This window comes from Bufo bufo, chromosome 6 (assembly GCF_905171765.1).
Source record: "Bufo bufo chromosome 6, aBufBuf1.1, whole genome shotgun sequence".
NCBI classification, from domain to species: domain Eukaryota; kingdom Metazoa; phylum Chordata; class Amphibia; order Anura; family Bufonidae; genus Bufo; species Bufo bufo.
Window position 1 is genome coordinate 308625327 of NC_053394.1, and position 19619 is coordinate 308644945.

General features: G+C 44.3%; 1 protein-coding gene across 1 annotated transcript; it reads left to right on the forward strand.

The window, feature by feature from the left end:
• The first annotated feature begins 1022 nt into the window (after positions 1 to 1022).
• Positions 1023 to 18788, forward strand: UBE2Z (ubiquitin conjugating enzyme E2 Z). The gene is made up of 7 exons (XM_040435043.1): positions 1023 to 1304; positions 9259 to 9331; positions 14798 to 14985; positions 15135 to 15246; positions 15322 to 15434; positions 16674 to 16764; positions 17465 to 18788. The coding sequence occupies exons 1-7, from the start codon at positions 1114 to 1116 to the stop codon at positions 17633 to 17635; spliced, it is 939 nt and encodes a 312-aa protein (XP_040290977.1). The 5' UTR covers positions 1023 to 1113; the 3' UTR covers positions 17636 to 18788.
• Positions 18789 to 19619: the final 831 nt, after the last annotated feature.

The window sequence follows — 19619 nt, forward strand, 5'->3', positions numbered from 1 at the left end:
AGGACAACCCCTGGACCACCAATATCCAGACCTCTCAGACTGACCCACATTGGTGATCATACTTACTTGATCCCCTGTGCTGGGTCCTGGTTTGTTCGCTCTCTGACCATCCACTGCTTGTCTTGGGTCCCTCTATGTAAATGTCCTGTTTGATGCTACTGGAGCCAATCACTGGTGGCAGGCAACTCCCCTTAGTATCGTGGCAAATAGTTGCGTGATGCAAGGCGGAGCAGGTTACTGCTGCTGCCAGTGATTGCCTGCAGCGGTCACGAGACCCCCGTCAACAGGGTGTTGACACGAGTGCACCTGGGAACTGAAGAGTCATCCTTGGAGTGACAGAGACTGGGGACAAGGTAAGTATGACTCTGAGGTCTGAGAAAAACTTAGACAATTCCTTTAAAATCTGCACTGCAGCACTTCTTTATGCCTCCCGTTATAAACAAATACAGAAGTGCACATAACCTGACAGTACTACTGACCAGCATAGACCATTCACACAGACAAAGCCAAAATTCTCCCCTCTACCCATCTGATGATGGTAGGAATGCAGAATACTGGTCAAACTACTATACCAACCAACAAGATGGCCACTTACCATCTAAGAAGCGACAAAAAACACACTGTACTGTCTAAACTCCATGCGCCATTAAGAACCTTCCGACAGCACAGGGTCACGTGACATTCAAAGACTCAATTTCTAATGACCACAGCGAACCTTCTGGTATATCCGCGTCTGCTTCAAAGCCACGTGACTTTAGAATGTTACGCGAACCTATGACGTCACACTGTCCATACCGCGCATGGAGTTTACACACTACCGGCAATGACAGCTGAAGAGACTTGATAGACTTATCTGCTCTTTGCTGGAATTGCCGAAATAGGAACGAGCCCAGGTATAGAGCATTATGGAGGACGTCAAAGCTGCCTCAAAGCCACGTGACTGTAACATGTCACGTGATGGAGCATGGAGCGCTCTAGCCCTTCTCACCGACTCTATGGCCCAGTTTCCGGCGGAAGTAAATAGATTGTCTAGCCGGCGTTTCTATGACGGTGAAAGTCTCTCTGGCCTGTCATCTTGTTGCTCCGGAGTCCCGGAAGCTAGAGTGAGAAGGAATGGCGGAGAGTCCAGCGGCGGAGGCGATTATTCTTCAGGGGGCTGTTGGTGGAGGGATGGTTTCCCACCTCAGCGGCCTCCAGCCCCCCGGTACCTCGCACCTCGCAACTTCATCCGTGTGGGATCCAACATCCAGTACTGACTGGGACAACGAGAGGGCGTCAGCGCAGTGTGTGCTGCGGATTAAGCGGTGAGGAATGGTGGGGGTCACCCCAACTATCTACTGGGGACCCCATAGTGATCGTGGCTGGTGATAGAAGGAGGCATCACTCCCGCATTCCTGGGGCCCAGTGCAGCAATAACGACTTCTATTAAAGGGGTTTTCTGAAAAAACTCCAAAAATACCCCAAACGTCATCATTCCTCCTCCACTTCTTTTCTAGCCTCATGCCACACTCTGCATGATCACCTAATATCCCTGGGGATGAAATGTGAGTGGGCTGGCCAGTGACAAGCTGCACTAGTGATGTCACTCTGACAGGTCTCTGCTGTGCTCTGCGATTGGCTGGCCCACTCACATGACACTTGAGTAATGGTACGTGCCGCGCACCTTCTATAGGTTGGAAGCTCTAGTGGAAGGATTCTTTAATTAAAGGTATTGCCTGAGACTTTTGAGATTGACAGCCTATCCTCCGGATAGGTCATCAATATCAGATTGGCGGGGGTCCGACGCTTGGCACCTCCACCGATCAGCTGTTTGAAGGGGCTGCAGAGCTCCACTGGCGTCATGTTCGTAGGTCACAGGACCTCAGTTCCATCAACAGCCCCTATACAATGTACGGCACTGTGCTTGGTAAGCTGTAAGGAGGCAGTGGCTCTCGCTGGAGAACCGTGGCCACCTCGAACAGGTGTCGGTTTCAGACCCCCTTTCCAGTCTGATATTGATGACCTATACTGAGGATAGGTCACATATATTAAACACTCAGAAAACCCCTTTATTCCATATACAGTTAGGGTGCAAAGAATTGTTAGAGGCTTTATTCATTATTCAGATAATGTAAATCCAAGTTGTGCAATGTTTAGGCCCACGCTGTATAGTGATTTGCCGGCGGCAGATCGTTATGAGACACCATGATCTGCCGCTTGCAAACAATAATTTTTGAATATGTCAAAAGATTTGGATTGCCTGACAAACAAGCGTGCGCTCGTTCATCGGGCAATCGATGGCAGTATTACACTGCCAGATGATAGCAAACGAGAGTTCATGCGAACACTTGTTAGCGATTATCTGCCGAAAAATCGGTCAGTGTAATACAGGCTTAAAGGGGTTATCCAACCCCTATAATGTCCTCCCTAATGCCCGGACCCCTCATGTACATTATACTTACCCCACTCCCCGGCACCCACATCGCTCCTGATTCCTGCACGGCCGCTGAATCTCTTTGTGGATGAAAACATCCGGCGACGGGGGGGGACAGCCAATAGCAGGCCGCAAAGGGGTTTCTAGGGAGGCTCCTCTCCGTCACGGCTTGCTATTGGCTAACCCCCCCCCCCCGTTGCCAGATGTTTTCATACGCTCGATGGGTAGATGCAGCGGCGGCCATTCGAGCATCAGGAGCTGCGCGGGTGCCGAGAAGTGGGGTAAGTATAACCTACATGAGGGGCCTGGGCATTATAGGGGTTGGATAACCCCTTTAAGACTTTAGTGTGTGTCAGAATTTGGACAGGTCGGCGTCTTCTAGTGTTGAACTTATTTAGGTCACTGCTTAGTAATCCCCACAAGTAAGAAATGTAATGTACATTCCTGTTTCTTCAAGACCGAGCCCATTTATAATGGGAAATACCCGTCGCTCTCTGCGGATTTCAGTGCAAGTTTATTTCATCATGTAACCAGAGTTTTTGTTGTAGGTAAAAACGACACACTGCATTGTATGGCCATGCAGTTTTTAGTATTATCATTATATTTTTTTTTTGAGTCATGAGTTAAAAAACTATTGAAAATCACAGTACGGCTACCTGCAAATGGGTGCAGGTAAAAAAAAATGCACAGATTTATAAAACTGCACAGCAGGACAATTTTCCCCCGACGCCTCCCCCAACGGCACTGACAGGATGGTACTCCCCGCCCCCGAGGACAGGAAACAACACGGAAGCTCAAACTTTAAAAGGGCCACCTCCCCTTACCTAATCAGTGTTGTTTCCTGTCCCGGATAGCAAGGAAGTTCCTCCTGTGTTCCTGAGCAGGTTAAGTGTGAAGATGGCGCACGGCCTGGTCTCTTTCCCCACTAGTTGGGGGGGGGGGGCGTTGCAGTGGTCAGGGGCTCCGGGGACACGCAACCTCCCTTCCCTGTACCTTTGGCATGAGTCCTCATGGAATGCAGCCCAGGGCTTTATTCTGCTCGCTCCGTTTGGGAAGCGCAGCAGTTTCCTTCCGGCATCCGGTGGGTGGAGACTCCCTAAAGGGGGTCTCGTTCTGGGCAGGAGTTGCGTGCGTCGTGATGTCATTCCGGACATCTCTCAGGAGGCCGGGAGATTTAAATAGAGGCCGAATTCAGGGAGCAGCGACACGTGCTGTTCCCTTCCCTGCAATGTCTGCGCCTACTGACCCAGATACCGCCCGCAAGCCTCTGGATGTGACCGCAAGCACCATCAGCCCGGTAAGCCTCCTCTCCTGACTTGGGCAGATATTGGTGTATGGGTGATTTTACGCCTATCCACCTTGGGTGCCCGCTGCTGGTGTCTATTCCTAAGGGAGTTCTGAATCCTACTTATTTTTTCAATTTATTTTTGTAGGGAAAAGGCACCTCCATCTCCAAGGCACCTGGGTCTGACTCTATTCGCAAAAAATGCGCCATCTGCAGGAAGTCATTTATATCTAAAGCCAAGAAATAACTTTGCCCAAAATGTGCTGAAAAAGTGGTGGCTGGAGAATCTCCTTCCTCCTTAGACTCCATGCGGAGTATGATTACAGGTTAATGCTTTGGTGGAGTCTAGGTTACCTCCCTCTTCACCGCAAGCCTCTATGTCTCAAAAATCCCAGAATTCCCAGTTATTCAGGTTGGATTTGGATGAAGGGGAAATTGCTTCCGACATTGACTCTGATTCATCTGACGACGGGCAGGGGAGACCATTGTTTCTCCATGAGGATACAGACAGTCTCCTAAAAACTATAAGAGCTACTATGCACCTGGAGGAGTCTAAAGAAATCCGCTCCATGCAGGATTAGATGTTTCAGGGTCTAGGAGAAAGGAAAAGACGTGTCTTTCCAATCCATAATAATATCAAGGCCCTAATCTCGAGGGATAATACTCAGGAAGATGGCAATCGTCAAGAGGAAGAAACAAGGGATTCCTCTTTAATCCTGATAACTTGTCAAAAACCACTCAATGACGCCAGAGGCCAGGTGGGAGCAAGATTAAAAATTTTTGATCCACAATGGAGAGATTATAGGAGTCTCCCCTCGAATACTAGCTGCCATTCAAAGGGGTTTCATGCGATAATTCAGTACTTACCCACCAAACCACTTTATCATCAACAAACCTTTGGCAAAGAAAGAGGAACAGTCACCCCTAGAGACAGAGATAACCAACGTGATTCAAAAAGAGGTCCTACTACCAGTTCCAGAAAGCCAGCAACAGCGAGGATTTTATTCCTCAGTTTTTCTTATAAAAAAGCCAGGGGGGTCCTTCAGGCTTATAAATTTAAGGAGTCTGAACAATTGCCTATCTTACAAAAAGTTTAAGATGGAGACCATCAAATCAACAATAAATCTGCTTCCTCAACATTGTTACATGGCGACAATAGATTTGCAGGACGCATACTACCATGTACCCATTTTCTGAGACCATCACAAATTTCTCAGGATGGCAGTATTTATGAGAGGTCGCCTCTGTCACTTTCAATTTCAAGCGCTCCCCTTTGGCCTGTCATCAGCTCCCAGAATTTTCACGAAAGTAGTGGCAGAAATAACTAGTTATCTTCATCTACAGGGCGTTCTTATTGTGTCATACTTAGATGACTTCCTATTAGCAGCAGAATCAGATAATCTGCTTCTGGTACATCTAGACCTTGTTCAAAAGACCTTTGCGGATCTGGGATGGATCATAAATGTCAAAACATGCAACCTCGTTCCGGCTCTGCAAAAAGTCTTTTTAGGGGTTCTTCTCGACTATTGCTTACTGATGTCCTTCCTCCCAAAAGAGAAGCAGTCGCCCCTTCAACTAAAGGTAAATCAGTTTTGCAGTCTAAGATCTGCTACTATCAGAAACGTCATGACAATCCTGGGAATTCTGACATCCTCAATCCCTGCTGTCAGATGGGCACAAAGCCACACCAGAATTCTGCAAGCCTTTCTTCTAGCATCTTGGGATGGCAACAGAAACTCTCTGGACAAAAAAGTTTCAATTTCACAGTTCGTAAAATGTTCCCTGGCTTAGTGGAGGATAAAAAGAAATCTGCAGAGAGAGGTGTCTTCTGGCGTCAAGAAAATCTTCTAGTGGTGTCTACAGATCCCAGCAGACGAGGTTGGGGAGGCCATGCGGGGGACTTTATGGTTCAAGGAGTCTGGGACGATTCCATGTTAAATGCCTCATCAAACCTAAGAGAGCTCAGAGCAGTCTACGAAGTTCTTCTAGCCCTTCACTTAAGAACCTCTCTTGATCATATCAAAATCTTGTCGGACAATATGACGACAGTCGCTTATTTAAACAGGCAGGGAGGTAGCCGAAGCAGATCTCTGGCAGCAACATCAAGGGATATCTTTCTTTTTGCAGAGAAACGCCTATCCTCCCCAACAGCCGTGCATTTAAAAGGAAGCAGCAACATGGTGGCTGACTTCCTCAGCCGTCAAACTCTAAAAGAGGGAGAATAGACTTTACATGCCAATGTCTTTCTTTAAATTACCAAGATGTGGGGCATTCCGGTTCTGGATTTATTCGCAGACCGGATGAACAGGAAAGTAGAAAGATTTTGTTCCCTGTCTCTTTTAGACGGCCCGGAGATAGTGGACGCCCTATCTCGCCCGTGGCCAAGAGGTCTACTATATGCATTCGCGCCCCCCCCCCCCCATTCAGCCTGATTCCGAGAACCCTGATGAAGGTGGCGGAAGAGCGCGCACAGGTCATCATGATTGCTCCATATTGGTCCAAAAGGGCCTGGTTTTCCCTCTTACTCAGGCTATCGCAAGGAATATCCTGGACTCTTCCAGTGTTTCCAGGCCTTCTTCAACAAGGGCCAGTACACCATCCAGTGGTCTCTCAGCTGAAGTTGATGGCATAGAGATTGAACGCAAAAATCTAAAAAAGAAGGATCTGTCTGACCCTGTAATCTCCTACTTTACTAAACTGTAGGAAAATCATAACCTCCAAGATCTATCTCAGAAGGTGGAAGGCTTTCCTTTTTGTTTTCTAGTAACAACAGGATCCAGCAAAGTCCCTTACCTTACTCAACATACCTGTCATTTTAGATTTTCTGCAGGGAGGCTTGAACAAGGGGCTTAAGCCGTCAACCCTTAAAGTTCAGATCTCCGCTTTAGCAGTTTTTTCTAGACACAAATCTATCTGATCATCCTCTAATCAGGCAATTTATCAAGGGAGCATTCAGAGATTCTCCCAGATTACACTCTACCATCCCACCTTGGGACTTGAACTTATTCCTTACGGTACTGATGGACTCTCCGTTTGAGCCTATTGAAGATATTTCCCTCAAACTCCTGACCTTAAAGACTACCTTCCTCCTGGCCATTACAACGGCAAGAAGGGTGGGGAAAATATAGGCCTTCTCTTGCTGTACAGGATAATCTTAAGGCATTGTCCATCCTTTCTCCTGAAGGTAGTATTCTGATTTCACTGTAATCATAAAATCTTTTTACCATCATTCTGTCCATCCTCTTCAACAGTCCTGTAAAGGTAACCTAGATGTGAGACGTTGTGTGCTTTCCTACTTTAAAAATCTGGAGAGAAGATAGAAAATCGGATCACCTCCTCCTTCAGTTTCAGGGGCCTAACAAAGGTCAGGAAGCCAGTAAAGCCACCATTGCAAGGTGGATAAAGCAGGCAATTTCTCTTTGTTATGCTCAAAAGAACGTAGATCCTCCAAAGGGACTCGGGGCCCATTCAACACGGGCTATGTCGACCTCTTGGGCAGAGAATGTGGCCATATCGATGGAACAGATCTGTAAAGCAGCTGTGTGGGCAAATTCAATGACTTTCTTCAACCATTATAAATTAAATGTCATGCATAATTTCATGTTCCTTCTTGTATTCTAGTTGGATTAATATAATTTTGTTCTTGCATCACTACCGTGTACTTTGTTGTTTACTGATTAGGTAAGGGGAAGAGGCCCTATTAAAGTTTGAGCTTCCGTGTTGCTTCATGTCCTCGGGGCGGGGAGCACCCTCCTGTCAGTGCCATTGGGAGGCTATTGGAAAATCCAATTACCAGTAAGCGTAATTTACCCTTTCTGCACAAAAAAACCCAAAGTTTGCATGATGTTTGTCAGATCTCATACACTTTGCTGGTACTGTATTACGCTGCAGTTTTCCACATGGAAAACACATACATAATCTGCAATGTGTGCAGGTAGCCCAAGGTCAAAGGTGCACACTGCTCAGCTGAGGGCTTCTTTGTGTCAGCGATTTCGTGCTTGGTCTGGGAAACCCAGCCCATGTGTCGGTCCCATCTCCTGGGCCGACAACAGCTCTTCTGACCCGAACCGACTGCATCCTAATAATTTACGATAGCGAGTTCCATCATCACTTGACTACAGCACAGTAGACCTGGGGTCATATAGGAAATCACTGCATCGTAAATCCTTGTGATGCAGTAAGTTTGGGTCAGAAGAGCCGTTGTTGGTCCGGGAGATCCGGCTTACATACGGGCCGTGTTTCCTGGATCGAGCACAGTCGTGTGCATGAGCCATGAACACCCGGATCCCCCACCGAGGAAAAATTCTGACATTCACTTTAACACATGAAGTTTTCTAAATTACTGAGACTATATATAAATTTGAATTCCACCTCAAACGGTTTACATAAGTTTCTCATTTTCATACTTTGTATTTCATAACTTAATCTGAAAATCAGACTAGCGAGGGACTTTTATTTCCTCTGTGGTTAAGCCTGGTTCTGTGCTGATCATCATGCAGGTTGCAGCAGGCACTAGGGACATGGCACAGCGGGGAATTGTAGTACACGATGTACGCCAACTTTTCTTGTCTTTTAAACACTAATTGTACAGATTTTGAGTATAGCAGATTCTGAATTAAAGGGGTTGTCCAGTCATACTGACATCAGTCATGGAGAGATACAACTGTACACTAGGTGGTTGGGTTGTTGAAACACCCAGGGGCACGTTAATTAGAATAGGTCCTGCACATGATACTTGCTGGCACCAGATGACTGCCTCGACAACCCAACAGGCCAGTGTGCAGATGGAAAATCATGCTGCCTGTGGGTGGCAGGATCCCTATAAACAGATTTTCTGTGTGTATAATATTGATTACCTATCCTCAGTATCAGATTTGTGGGGTTCTGATCTGCCATACCAAGCACAGCCGCTAAACAAAGGACGGTGCTGTGGATGGTGAACTGAAAGGTGGTCACGGCGCTCACCGGCGTGCCGCAGCCTCTTCAAACAACTGATCAGCGGGGGTGCTGGGAGACCCCTGCCGACTATGATATTGATTACCTATCCTGAGGATAGGTAATCAGTATTAAACACCTGGAAAGCCCCTTTAAGCTGTTTTTGTAAGTGCCTCAGTTGTGATAAATACATTGTATGCTTTTCAGTTGCATCATGTTGATGAATCACCCCTGCCTGTTATTCAGGGATTGATAATGTTCCTGTGTTACGAAATGTTCCACCCTACTGGAATAGTTTCACTTACAGGTTACATTTCAAAGAGGTATTTTCCATCTAAGACATTTATAACATATCCAAAGAATATCCCATATTTATGGGATATTCTTTGGATATGTTATAAATGTCTTAGATGGAAAATACCTCTTTGAAATGTAACCTGTAAGTGAAACTATTTGTCTTACAGGTGGGGTATCGCCGCCGTGTCCCTCACCAATCAACCAGCTACAGATCACAGACACAACAGAGAAATCCTGCTGTGGATATGCCAGAAATGGGATGTACCCCTTTAATGTCTGTGCCCCTTCTGTCATTCAGTGTTCTGATCTTTCTTCTCTTTTCCTTCAGGGATATCATGTCAATTTATAAGGAGCCGCCTCCTGGTATGTTTGTGGTGCCAGATCCGCATGACATGACAAAGGTACCCGTGGTCTTCTGTGTTTGTCACTCTGTTTTTAGATATGGCTCACGTATTTGTCTATATGTTTCTGCTCTGGGGCTTCACATATCTCGGGTGGTGCCTTCCTGCTTGGGGCTTTATATGATTCTGTCCATCAGACTTTCACATCCATAGGCAGTAGTGCGATGCTCCTATCAAATCACGGAAAACGAGAACTAATCCTATGGAAAATGGAATGCTTTAAAAAATGTGGAGAATACTCCTCTCCCATCACTAGCATATTCCCCGACATGTACATTAGAATCTATAGTCTTCAGCAAAGTAGTAGTTGTGTACAGTAGGGTTTTTCATACTTCACTGGTGTCACTAAGGGTACGTTTGCATTTGCGGCATGCCTTATTCGGCACAAATGCAACCGTTTTTGTCCAGCCGAAAACCGGCATTTTTGCTGGAAAGTGACCGGACCTCATTATAGTCAATGGGGATCCGGTGGTGAACTGTAGAATCCGGCAACATCCGCTGCTGCATATGATAATGTTGCCTTAATAAAAGTGAGAAGATCAATTTAATCTCTGTTCCACAGTCTGTTCAGCAAGATTGCCGAAGACCCAATTCAGATTTGCACGTATTTCACCAGACAGTATTGCTCCACAAAACATGAATGTTTTCACAGCGTATCAAATACCGAAATCCCAGAGTGCTTTAACCGCGGTGGAATTGTAATTCTTGGAATGCCGTGGTAACATTCATGTTTGGGAGTATAATAGACGCCAACTTTCGAAGAGCTGTGATAGGTATGTTTGCAGCAGAGCCGTACCGTCTAGTGAAATATGTGCAGGTCTGATTCGAGCCTTTCTCAGTCTTGTTGAGCGAACTCTGGAGTGGATATGGAATTGAAAATTAGGATGTGGCTGTCTAATTAGGAGAAGTTAAATAGCCAGCCTTGAGGGCAGCTCAGTCCTTTTGAATCCAGAGGGGAAAAAAAGCAGGCTGGTTTGAGATCTGCATTTATACAAGCGGGCAAATAACGAGAGTTTGTGATCGTTCGCGTGTTTGATTTTTTTAAGTGTGTGTTTTGTACTAAGTGTGTGACTTTAGATTACGTGACTTGAGATTCAGGGACTTCAGGAGGGGACTACAGTAAGTTAGATTCTTATCACTGCACTGTATTGTATTTTTCTCTTTTTTTGCATAATCCCCATTTAGTATGTGTTCCATTATTGACAGCGCAGTCCAGTGCACATCTTGTCTAATGTATGCAGTCCTGGAACAGCCGCTTGAGTGCATATCTTTGTTCAAAATGTGAGCAAATTGCCCGTTTGGAATCGCACATCGAGTATCTGACCGGGCGAATTTCAACACTGAGAAGCGTTGACAATTTGGAAAAGAGTTTGCTGCTCACTTGGCAAGCACTCTATAGGGTAGATGAGGGGGAGGGGGGTAGGGAGGAGGCTCAGAAAAGTGAGGTATCTAACTGGGTAACAATTAGAAAGCTGGGTAGAGGGAAGAATGCCAGGGAGGCTAGCCCTGATCTGACACACACCGACAAGTTTGCATGGTTGGCAGATGAGGGGAATGTCAGTTCAGGGAGAGCACTACTGCAGCCGGACACTTCCTCTGCCAGTCAGGGGAATGTCAGCTCCAGTAAGCAGGAGAGCAGGGCAGACAGGTGCTGGTAGTGGGAGCCTCCATTATTAGGGGGGGGGGGCGGGCGATCTGTCACAAAGACTGTGATCGTCAAACAGTGTGTTGTCTTCCTGGCTCTCGAGTTCGACACATCGCGGATCGGGTTGACAGATTACTGGGAGGGGCTGGAGAAGATCCAGCGGTCATGGTCGATATCGGTACCAATGACAAAGTTAGAGGTAGGTGGAGAGTCCTTAAAAATTATTTTAGGAATTTAGGTCAAAAGCTTAGGGCAAGGACCTCAAAGGTAGTATTTTCCCGAAATACTGCCTGTACCACGAGCCACACAAGAAAGGCAGTGGGAGATTAGGGAGGTTAACAAGTGACTAAAGAACTGGTGTAGGAAGGAGGGGTTTGGGTTCCTGGAGAACTGGGCCGACTTCTCTGTCGGCTATAGGCTCTATCGTAGGGATAGGCGGCACCTCGATAGGGAAGGGGCAGCTGTGTTGGGGAGAAAGATGGCTAGAAGGTTGGAGGAGTGTTTAAACTAGGGACTGGGGGGGGGGGGGGGAGGCAAATTACATTATAGGATGGGAAGATAGTGCAGATCGAGACCGGGGGCAAGGTAATGGGACTGGGGGAGGAATGGAAGGAGGGACTAGAACAGCTCAGAAGGAAAAGTGTAGGGTACAAAATATACATTAACCACTTAAATGTATGTATACTAATGCTAGAAGCCTGACTAATAAAACTGGAGAGCTGGAATTAGTGATGTGTGAGGAGGACTATGACATAGTGGGAATAACTGAGACATGGCTGGATGATAGCTATGACTGGGCAGTTAATGTACAAGGTTACAGTCTGTTTAGAAAGGATCGTCAAAACCGGAGAGGGGGTGGGGTTTGCCTTTATGTAAAGTCCTGTCTGAAGCCCACACTCCGTGAAGATATAAGTGAGGGACAAAATACATGGAGGCAAAAACAATAATAAATTACTAATAGGAGTTTACTATAAACCACATAATATACCAGAGTCAACTGTAAATCTACTACTAAATGAGATAGACGAGGCGGCAAATCATAATGAGATGGTTATTATTGGGGACTTCAACTACCCAGATATAGACTGGGAAACTGAAACCTGTACATCTAATAAAGGAAACAAGTTCTTGGCAATAACCAAAGACAATTACCTTTCCCAATTGGTTCAGGATCCGACTAGAGGGACGGCCATACTGGACTTAGTATTAACCAATAGACCTGACAGAACAACAGATGTGCAGGTTAGGGGACACCTGGGAAATAGTGACTATAAAGTAATAACCTTCCAATTGTCATTCAAAAGAGCGTTTCTACAGGGAGGAACAAAAATACCAAACTTCAAAAAAGCTAAACTTAGATAACTAAGAGAGAGGCCATAGGCCCAACTAACTGGGACAAAGTCCTCAAAAATAAAAATACAGCCACAAAATTGGATATTTTTTAAAAGCAACCTAAAATTGAATTGTGAGAGGTACATACCTCATGGGAATAAAAGGTTAAGGAACAAGAAGAAACCAATGTGGATAGATAGAACTGTAAAGAAAGCTGACAAAAAGAAAGCATTTAAATCACTAAAACAGGAGGGAAACGAGGAAGCACTGAAAAACTATAGGGAAAAAAATAGAATATGTAAAAAAACAAATAAAAGCAGCCAAACTAGAGACCGAGAGATTAATTGCCAAAGAGAGCAAAACTAACACTAATATGTTCAATTATATAAATGGTAAAGAGTATAACTCTGAAGGTGTCTGCCCTTTTACAGAGCAATGAGGAGAAAGCAAAGCTATTAAATATTTTTTTATCCACTGTATTCACTGAGGAAAATAAACTGTCAGATGAAATGCAGAATGTAAAAGTAAATTCCCCATTAAAAGTGCCCTGTGGAAGAAGTACAGCGGCGTCTTAAAAAGATTAAAATAGACAAATCGCCAGGACCAGATGGCATACACCCCCGTATCCTAAGAGAATGAAGTAATGTCATAGCCAGACCATTATTTCTGATATTTAAAGACTCTATACTGACAGGGAGTGTTCCACAGGATTGGCACATAGCAAATGTGGTGCCAATATTAAAAAAAAAAATACAAAAACAGAGTCCGGAAACTATAGCCCGTTAGGTTTAACATCTGTCGTGGCTAAACAGTTTGAAGGTTTTCTAAGAGATGCTATCTTGGAGTACGTCAATGAAAATAAGCAAATAACACCATATTAGCATGGCTTCATGAGGAATCGGTCATGTCAAACTAATTTAATCAGTTTCTATGAGGAGGTAAGTTCTAGACTTGACAGCGGCAAATCAATGGATGTCATATATCTGGACTTCTCCAAAGCATTTGACACTGTACCACATAAAAGGTTAGTATATAAAATGAGAATACTTGGACTGGGAGAAAACGTCTAAGTGGGTAAGTAACTGGCTCAGTGATGGTAAACAGAGGGTGGTTATTAACGGTACACACTCAGATTGGATCACTGTCACTAGTGGGGTTCCACAGGGGTCAGTATTGGGCCCTATTCTCTTCAATATATTTATTAATGATCTTGTAGAAGGCTTGCACAGTAAAATATAAATTTTTGCAGATGACACTAAACTGTGTAAAATAATTGACACGGCAGAGGACAGTATACGGCTGCAGATGGATCTGGATAGATTGGTGGCTTGGGCAGTGGGCAATGTAAGGTTATGCACATGGGAAGGAATAATGCAAGTCACCAGTACATACTAAATGGTAAAACACTGGGTAACACTGACATGGAAAAGGACCTAGGAATTTTAGTGAACCAAAACTAAGCTGTAGAAACCAGTGTCAGGCAGCTGCTGCCAAGGCCAATAAGATAATGGGTTGCATCAAAAGGGACATAGATGCTGTGATGAGAACATAGTCCTACTACTTTACAAATCACTAGTCAGACTACACATGGAGTACTGTGTACAGTTCTGGGCTCCTGTGAACAAGGCAGACATAGCAGAGCTGGAGAGGGTCCAGATGAGAGCAACTAAAGTAATAACTGGAATAGGGCAACTACAGTACCCTGAAAGATTATCAGCATTAGGGTTATTCACTTTAGAAAAAAGACAATTGAGGGGAGATCTAATTACTATATATAAATATATCAGGGGTCAGTACAGAGATCTATCCCATCATCTATTTATCCCCAGGACTGTGACGAGGGGACATCCTCTGCGTCTGGAGGAAAGAAGGTTTGTACTCAAACATAGAAGAGGATTCTTTACGGTAAGAGCAGTGAGACTATGGAACTCTCTGCCTGAGGAGGTGGTGATGGGGAGTTCACTAAAAGAGTTCAAGAGGGGCCTGGATGTATTTCTGGAGTGTAATAATATTACAGGCTATAGCTACTAGAGAGGGGTCGCTGATCCAGGGAGTTATTCTGATTGCCTGATTGGATTCGGGAAGGAATTTTTTTCCCCTTAAGTGGGGAAAATTGGCTTCTACCTCCCAGGGGTATTTTTGCCTTCCTTTTGGATCAACTTGCAGGATGACAGGCCGAACTGGATGGACAAATGTCTTTTATCGACCTTATATACTATGTTACATCTTGCCTTTTTCTTGTTAAAGGGGTTGTCTCACTTCAGAAAGTGACATTTGTCATGCAGGCAAAGTTAACCCAAGGCACTTACTAATGTATTGTGATTTTCCATATTGCTTCCTTTGCTGGCTTGATTCATTTTTCTGCTTGTTTCCATGGTTACAACCATATCTGTAGCGCAGATGTAAGGTTTTTTTACATCACAAAGTGTAGGTGTCTGAGATTCTGCTCCATCCTTGCTAATAAAAAAAAAAACACTCTTGTCTTGCAGATTCATGCACTTATCACAGGTCCCTTTGATACACCTTATGAAGGCGGCTTCTTCTTGTTCTTGTTCCGGTGTCCCCCAGATTATCCAATTCACCCACCTCGAGTTAAATTGATGACAACTGGCAACAATACTGTGAGGTTTAACCCCAATTTCTATCGAAACGGCAAAGTCTGTCTGAGTATTCTTGGGTAAGTAGTACTATTCTTGGGTGAGCGTGTGGCTTTTCTCAAATTCCCTGGAGTGTACATAATCGTCCAGTAATGAATGGGTAGAGTCTCTGCACACAGAGCTAGGATTCGCAGGGTGGCTTACCAGTATGATTTGTTTCTTACACCAGTACTTGGACAGGACCTGCATGGAGTCCAGCTCAGAGCTTGTCTTCGGTGCTCATCTCTATCCAGTCCCTGATGACTGAAAACCCCTATCACAACGAGCCTGGATTTGAGCAGGTATTAGATTTTCTTGTAAGCCTTGATGCTGTAACCCTAGACTCCGCTAGTAATATTGACATTGCGTATCTTTAGGAACGACATTCGGGAGACAGCAAGAACTACAATGAGTGCATTCGTCATGAGACCATAAGAGTGGCAGTGTGTGAAATGCTGGAGGGAAAGTGCCAGTGTCCTGAAGCCTTACGGTGGGTGATGCACTACAGTGTTCATACATTCACAGCCCCGAATACTTCCTTCCCTCATATATGTCAAATCTATTGCTATAAAACCTTGTAGACAAATTTCGTCTTTTTTGATATTTTCACATTATTGAAATTTATAACTCCGTCAGACAGCTTTAAATGTGTTTTAAAGTCTTCACTTTAAATATGGCGCCCACTCAGGGCTAATGTCTGCAATCTGCGGTGATCGCAGACATTACACCCCTCAGATGCCATGGTCAGATGTGACTACAGCATCTGAGTGGTGAAAATGTGGGAGTGGTGCATGGGTGCCAGCATCCCCTTGATGAGATATAGAAAAATTCAAATCACTCCCTTTCCCCAAAATAGAAATAGACAACAGTACAAACGTACACAAAAATTATCCCATACAGTGAAATGGAAAAAACAAAAATCAAAATTGCAGTTTCGCCTTTTTTATATTTTTTATTTTTTATTGCTTCACATCTCAAAAAATAGAATAAAAAGTGAGGAAAAAGTCATACACTTGCCAGAGCACCCCACAAAATATGAGCCCTCACACAGCTCCGTAGACCTAACAATAAAAAGTTACGGGGGGCAGAATATGGCAATGAAAAGTCCTTTTTCTCAGTATTAAAATGCAAAAAAGGTAACGGGTCAGTTTTACTGCATGGGGAACACCATAAAAACAAAACCCTTACAACTGTGGCAGAATTATCACTCAACCCCCCCCATTCCACCTCATTGGGAATTTTTTTCCCACCTTTCCACTACATCATATGCAACAGTAAATGGTGCCATTAGAAAGTATAACTTGTCCCGCAAAAAAACAAGCCCTCGGCTGTGTAAATGAAACATAAAAAAAAATAATTATGGCTCCAGAAAGGAAGGGAGTGAAAGATGAAAACGCAAAATCCTCCGGCACTCAAGGGGTTAAGGGATACAAATTGGCATTGTCACAGGAGAAGACATCATGTAATGCTTTCCTCATCCTTTTCACAATGTGAAGTTTTAGTTCTTCGCCATCTAATGCACTTGCAGACTTCTCATATCTTCTGTGCCATAAAAGCTGTCCATAGACCACCTAATGCCCGATCTGTCCACTTACCCATGGACTCTTCACATTCGTGTTTCCCATTTACTGTATTAAAATGCCCATTCTTCCAAGCCAGCTTAGCGCCATGCCATAGGAGGAGATGCATGAGAACTGTCTTATGTCAATGACTTTATCATTCCTTGTAGAAGCGTAATGGAAAAATCCTTCTTGGAATACTATGACTTTTATGAAGCGGTTTGTAAGGATAGATTTCACTTACAAGGACAAAGCATGCAGGTGAGTCTCCTGGTATTTATCAAATGTCATATATGGTAGTATGTGGAGAGATTCTGGGTTGTAATGAGAGGCAGCAATACATGTGAATTTTATTTTTTTTATTTTTTCCCCCGGGACCATGTTCACATGCAATTGAAATTTTTTTCAGCTGGATTTTTAGCGCTGCCAGGAATAGTGCAAAAATCCACTGTAAGAATAAGTAGCATGCAACTTGTTTTAGGTGGGAACACCAGGTATTAGCCCTATTACATGCGCTGCAAACCCACAGAACATCCACATGAGAAATCCTCCTAAGGCCTCATGCACACGACCATTGTTTTGGTCCGTATCTGAGCCACATTTTTTGTGGCTCTGTTACGGACCCATTCACTTCAACGGGGCCGCAAAAGAGGCAGACAGCACTCAGTGTGCTGTCTGCATCCGTTGCTCCGTTCCGTGGCCCACAATTTTTTTTTTTTATAAACGTGCCCTATTCTTGTCCATTTTGCGGACAAGAATAGGTATTTCTATAAGGGGCGGCCCGTTCCGTAAATTGCAGAATGCATGCGGCGCGGTTGTGTGCATGTAGCCTAAACGTCAGCTTTCTACAGCGGATCTTGTAGTACAAATCGTGTCTTATGTGCAATATGCGATTCTGACAGGTGAACGTAGCCAGTGTGTTGTACTGTTCGTATCTCACATAAGTTTGCTGTGTTTATAGGACCCATTTGGTGAAAAGCGAGGACACTTTGATTACCAGTCTCTTCTCAGTCGTCTACAGCTTATCCATCAGAGAGTGCGGGAAAAACACAGGCGTGAGACTGTGGATATAGACTCAGACTCCAGCTCTTCTGAGACAGACATGGACACACAAGGAAGTTCCAACCCATAAGGTATAGGAATGTAAGACGTAGAGCATTGAGTGTCGTCACATCGCACTAGCTGTGATGCTGGATAATATGACTTTGTTGAGCACAAAGCCACTTATGCTTTTGGCGGCTGTTTGGAAGCAGAGTCGGTCAATCTCTCTGCCAGCGCTACGGAAAGATGACCTGTGGTCGGTTTATAGATAACGCAGCACTGGGGCTTGGACTATTGGAGCTTGGATCAGACATGAAGGCAGCACTTTTACTAATCCTTATGTTCTTTGTGAAATGGTCATTTATCGGCCCGTACAAGCCAAAGAGTTCAAGTCCAGAGAGCTAAACCTTGCGAAGCCACAGGAGTAACCACATGACAGACGCCGTGAACCGTTTTTTTATGTTTTCATCCCCCTGAGAACCAGCACTCTGTATTTTACCACTTCGTTGTGTTCTTATTTCTATTATTACCCATAGGTTTCCGACAGGAATGGAGCAAAGTTTCTTCTTTTTATGTTTTTGTAGCGTTTATTTGTGATTGCTGTAAATCCGGGTGAGCAATGTGATTCTGTTACTAAACGCATTCATTATGGTCCGTTCACATCTACATGTGTTGGGAATATCACGCGATGGATAAGAATGTTCATCTCAACAGATGAAAAATCTGTGTGACCAACTGAAAATATACCAATAATTTGACAAAAATGGTCAATGGAATTTTACAATGTCAAGATGTGAATAGAGCCTACATACCTATAAAAGCCTTAGAAAAAGCTGGTGCTGACATCATGTCAATTTTTAACCTTCTGGGTTATTTTATCAATACCTTATATGTGTTTTCCAAATTTCTGTAATTGCCACATTTTCAGTGAAAAAATGAGGTCCTGTTTCTATGGCGCATGCTCAGAAAAACTGAAGGTGTCTAGTTCCTGTGTGGTTACTGCAGATCTTAGACAGGAGGATTATTGTAGACGGTATGCTCACTCTCATGCTAGATCGCATCGAAGTCAAGTGCCTAGTGAGTATTATATACACGGCTATGTCTGCCTGGGGAGGATCATAGTGACTTCTCAGAATTGAGGAAAGAACTGCAGTCCTCTATTAAAATTATCAAAGTCTATATGGCTGGTGTTATCCTAATCCTCAATATGAATGTCCACCATTAAACACAATTCTGTCTAAATAGGCCCTCTTAGTGTATGGTGATTTAATTTTTGCATTATGGCTGGTGCTCTTTGTCTCCCAATCACCTGCACAGCCCTAGGTTAATGAGGACCTGTCATCATGCCTGAAAAGTCTGTTTTAGTAAATGATTGTATTCCCCATATTGTGGTCCCTACACAGTCTGTCTTCACTGTCAATGTACACTGCCACCCCACCATCTGGAAATGTCAATTTATACATACATACATTTCTGGGAGTCATAACAGAGGAGCAGCACAACAAAGGGCCCATTCACACACCGAAATTCCTCCATTGGCCGTGTGTTCTATCTCCCATGGTTTGCAATGGGAGGCAGTGCTGCAGTTCATGGCCCGGTAGCTGAAACAGCCCAAGGAAGGGAAGTATCCCTTCATGGCGCGGCGGCTGTCCTCTCTTGGCAGATACACAGCATCTCAATTGAATAAATGTGGCACAAACCGCTGTGGTTTCTGCCACAGTATATGCAGTGGATTGACAGTGTCACAATGTGTCGTGTGAATGGTCCCTTACTAATAAAAAAATAAAATAAAAAATTCTCTAGAATTTTTTATTTTTTTTGCTTAAGAGGTCCATGGCGGGAGAGCTGACAGGACCGCTTAAGAAAAAAAAACTATCTAGCTGCCTGCAGAGATCATTAGGGTAAGTGCACACAGAGCGGATTATGTTCGGTTTTTCCGCTTGAATTTTCGTGCAGAAAATCTGCATTGTAATACAGTACCAGGAAAGTGAATGAGATTTGAAAAAGGCTTCCCTACTAGTGTGACTGGTGGCAGCCAGAGTTTAATCCTATAGCTCTGTATCAGAAAAACGAGG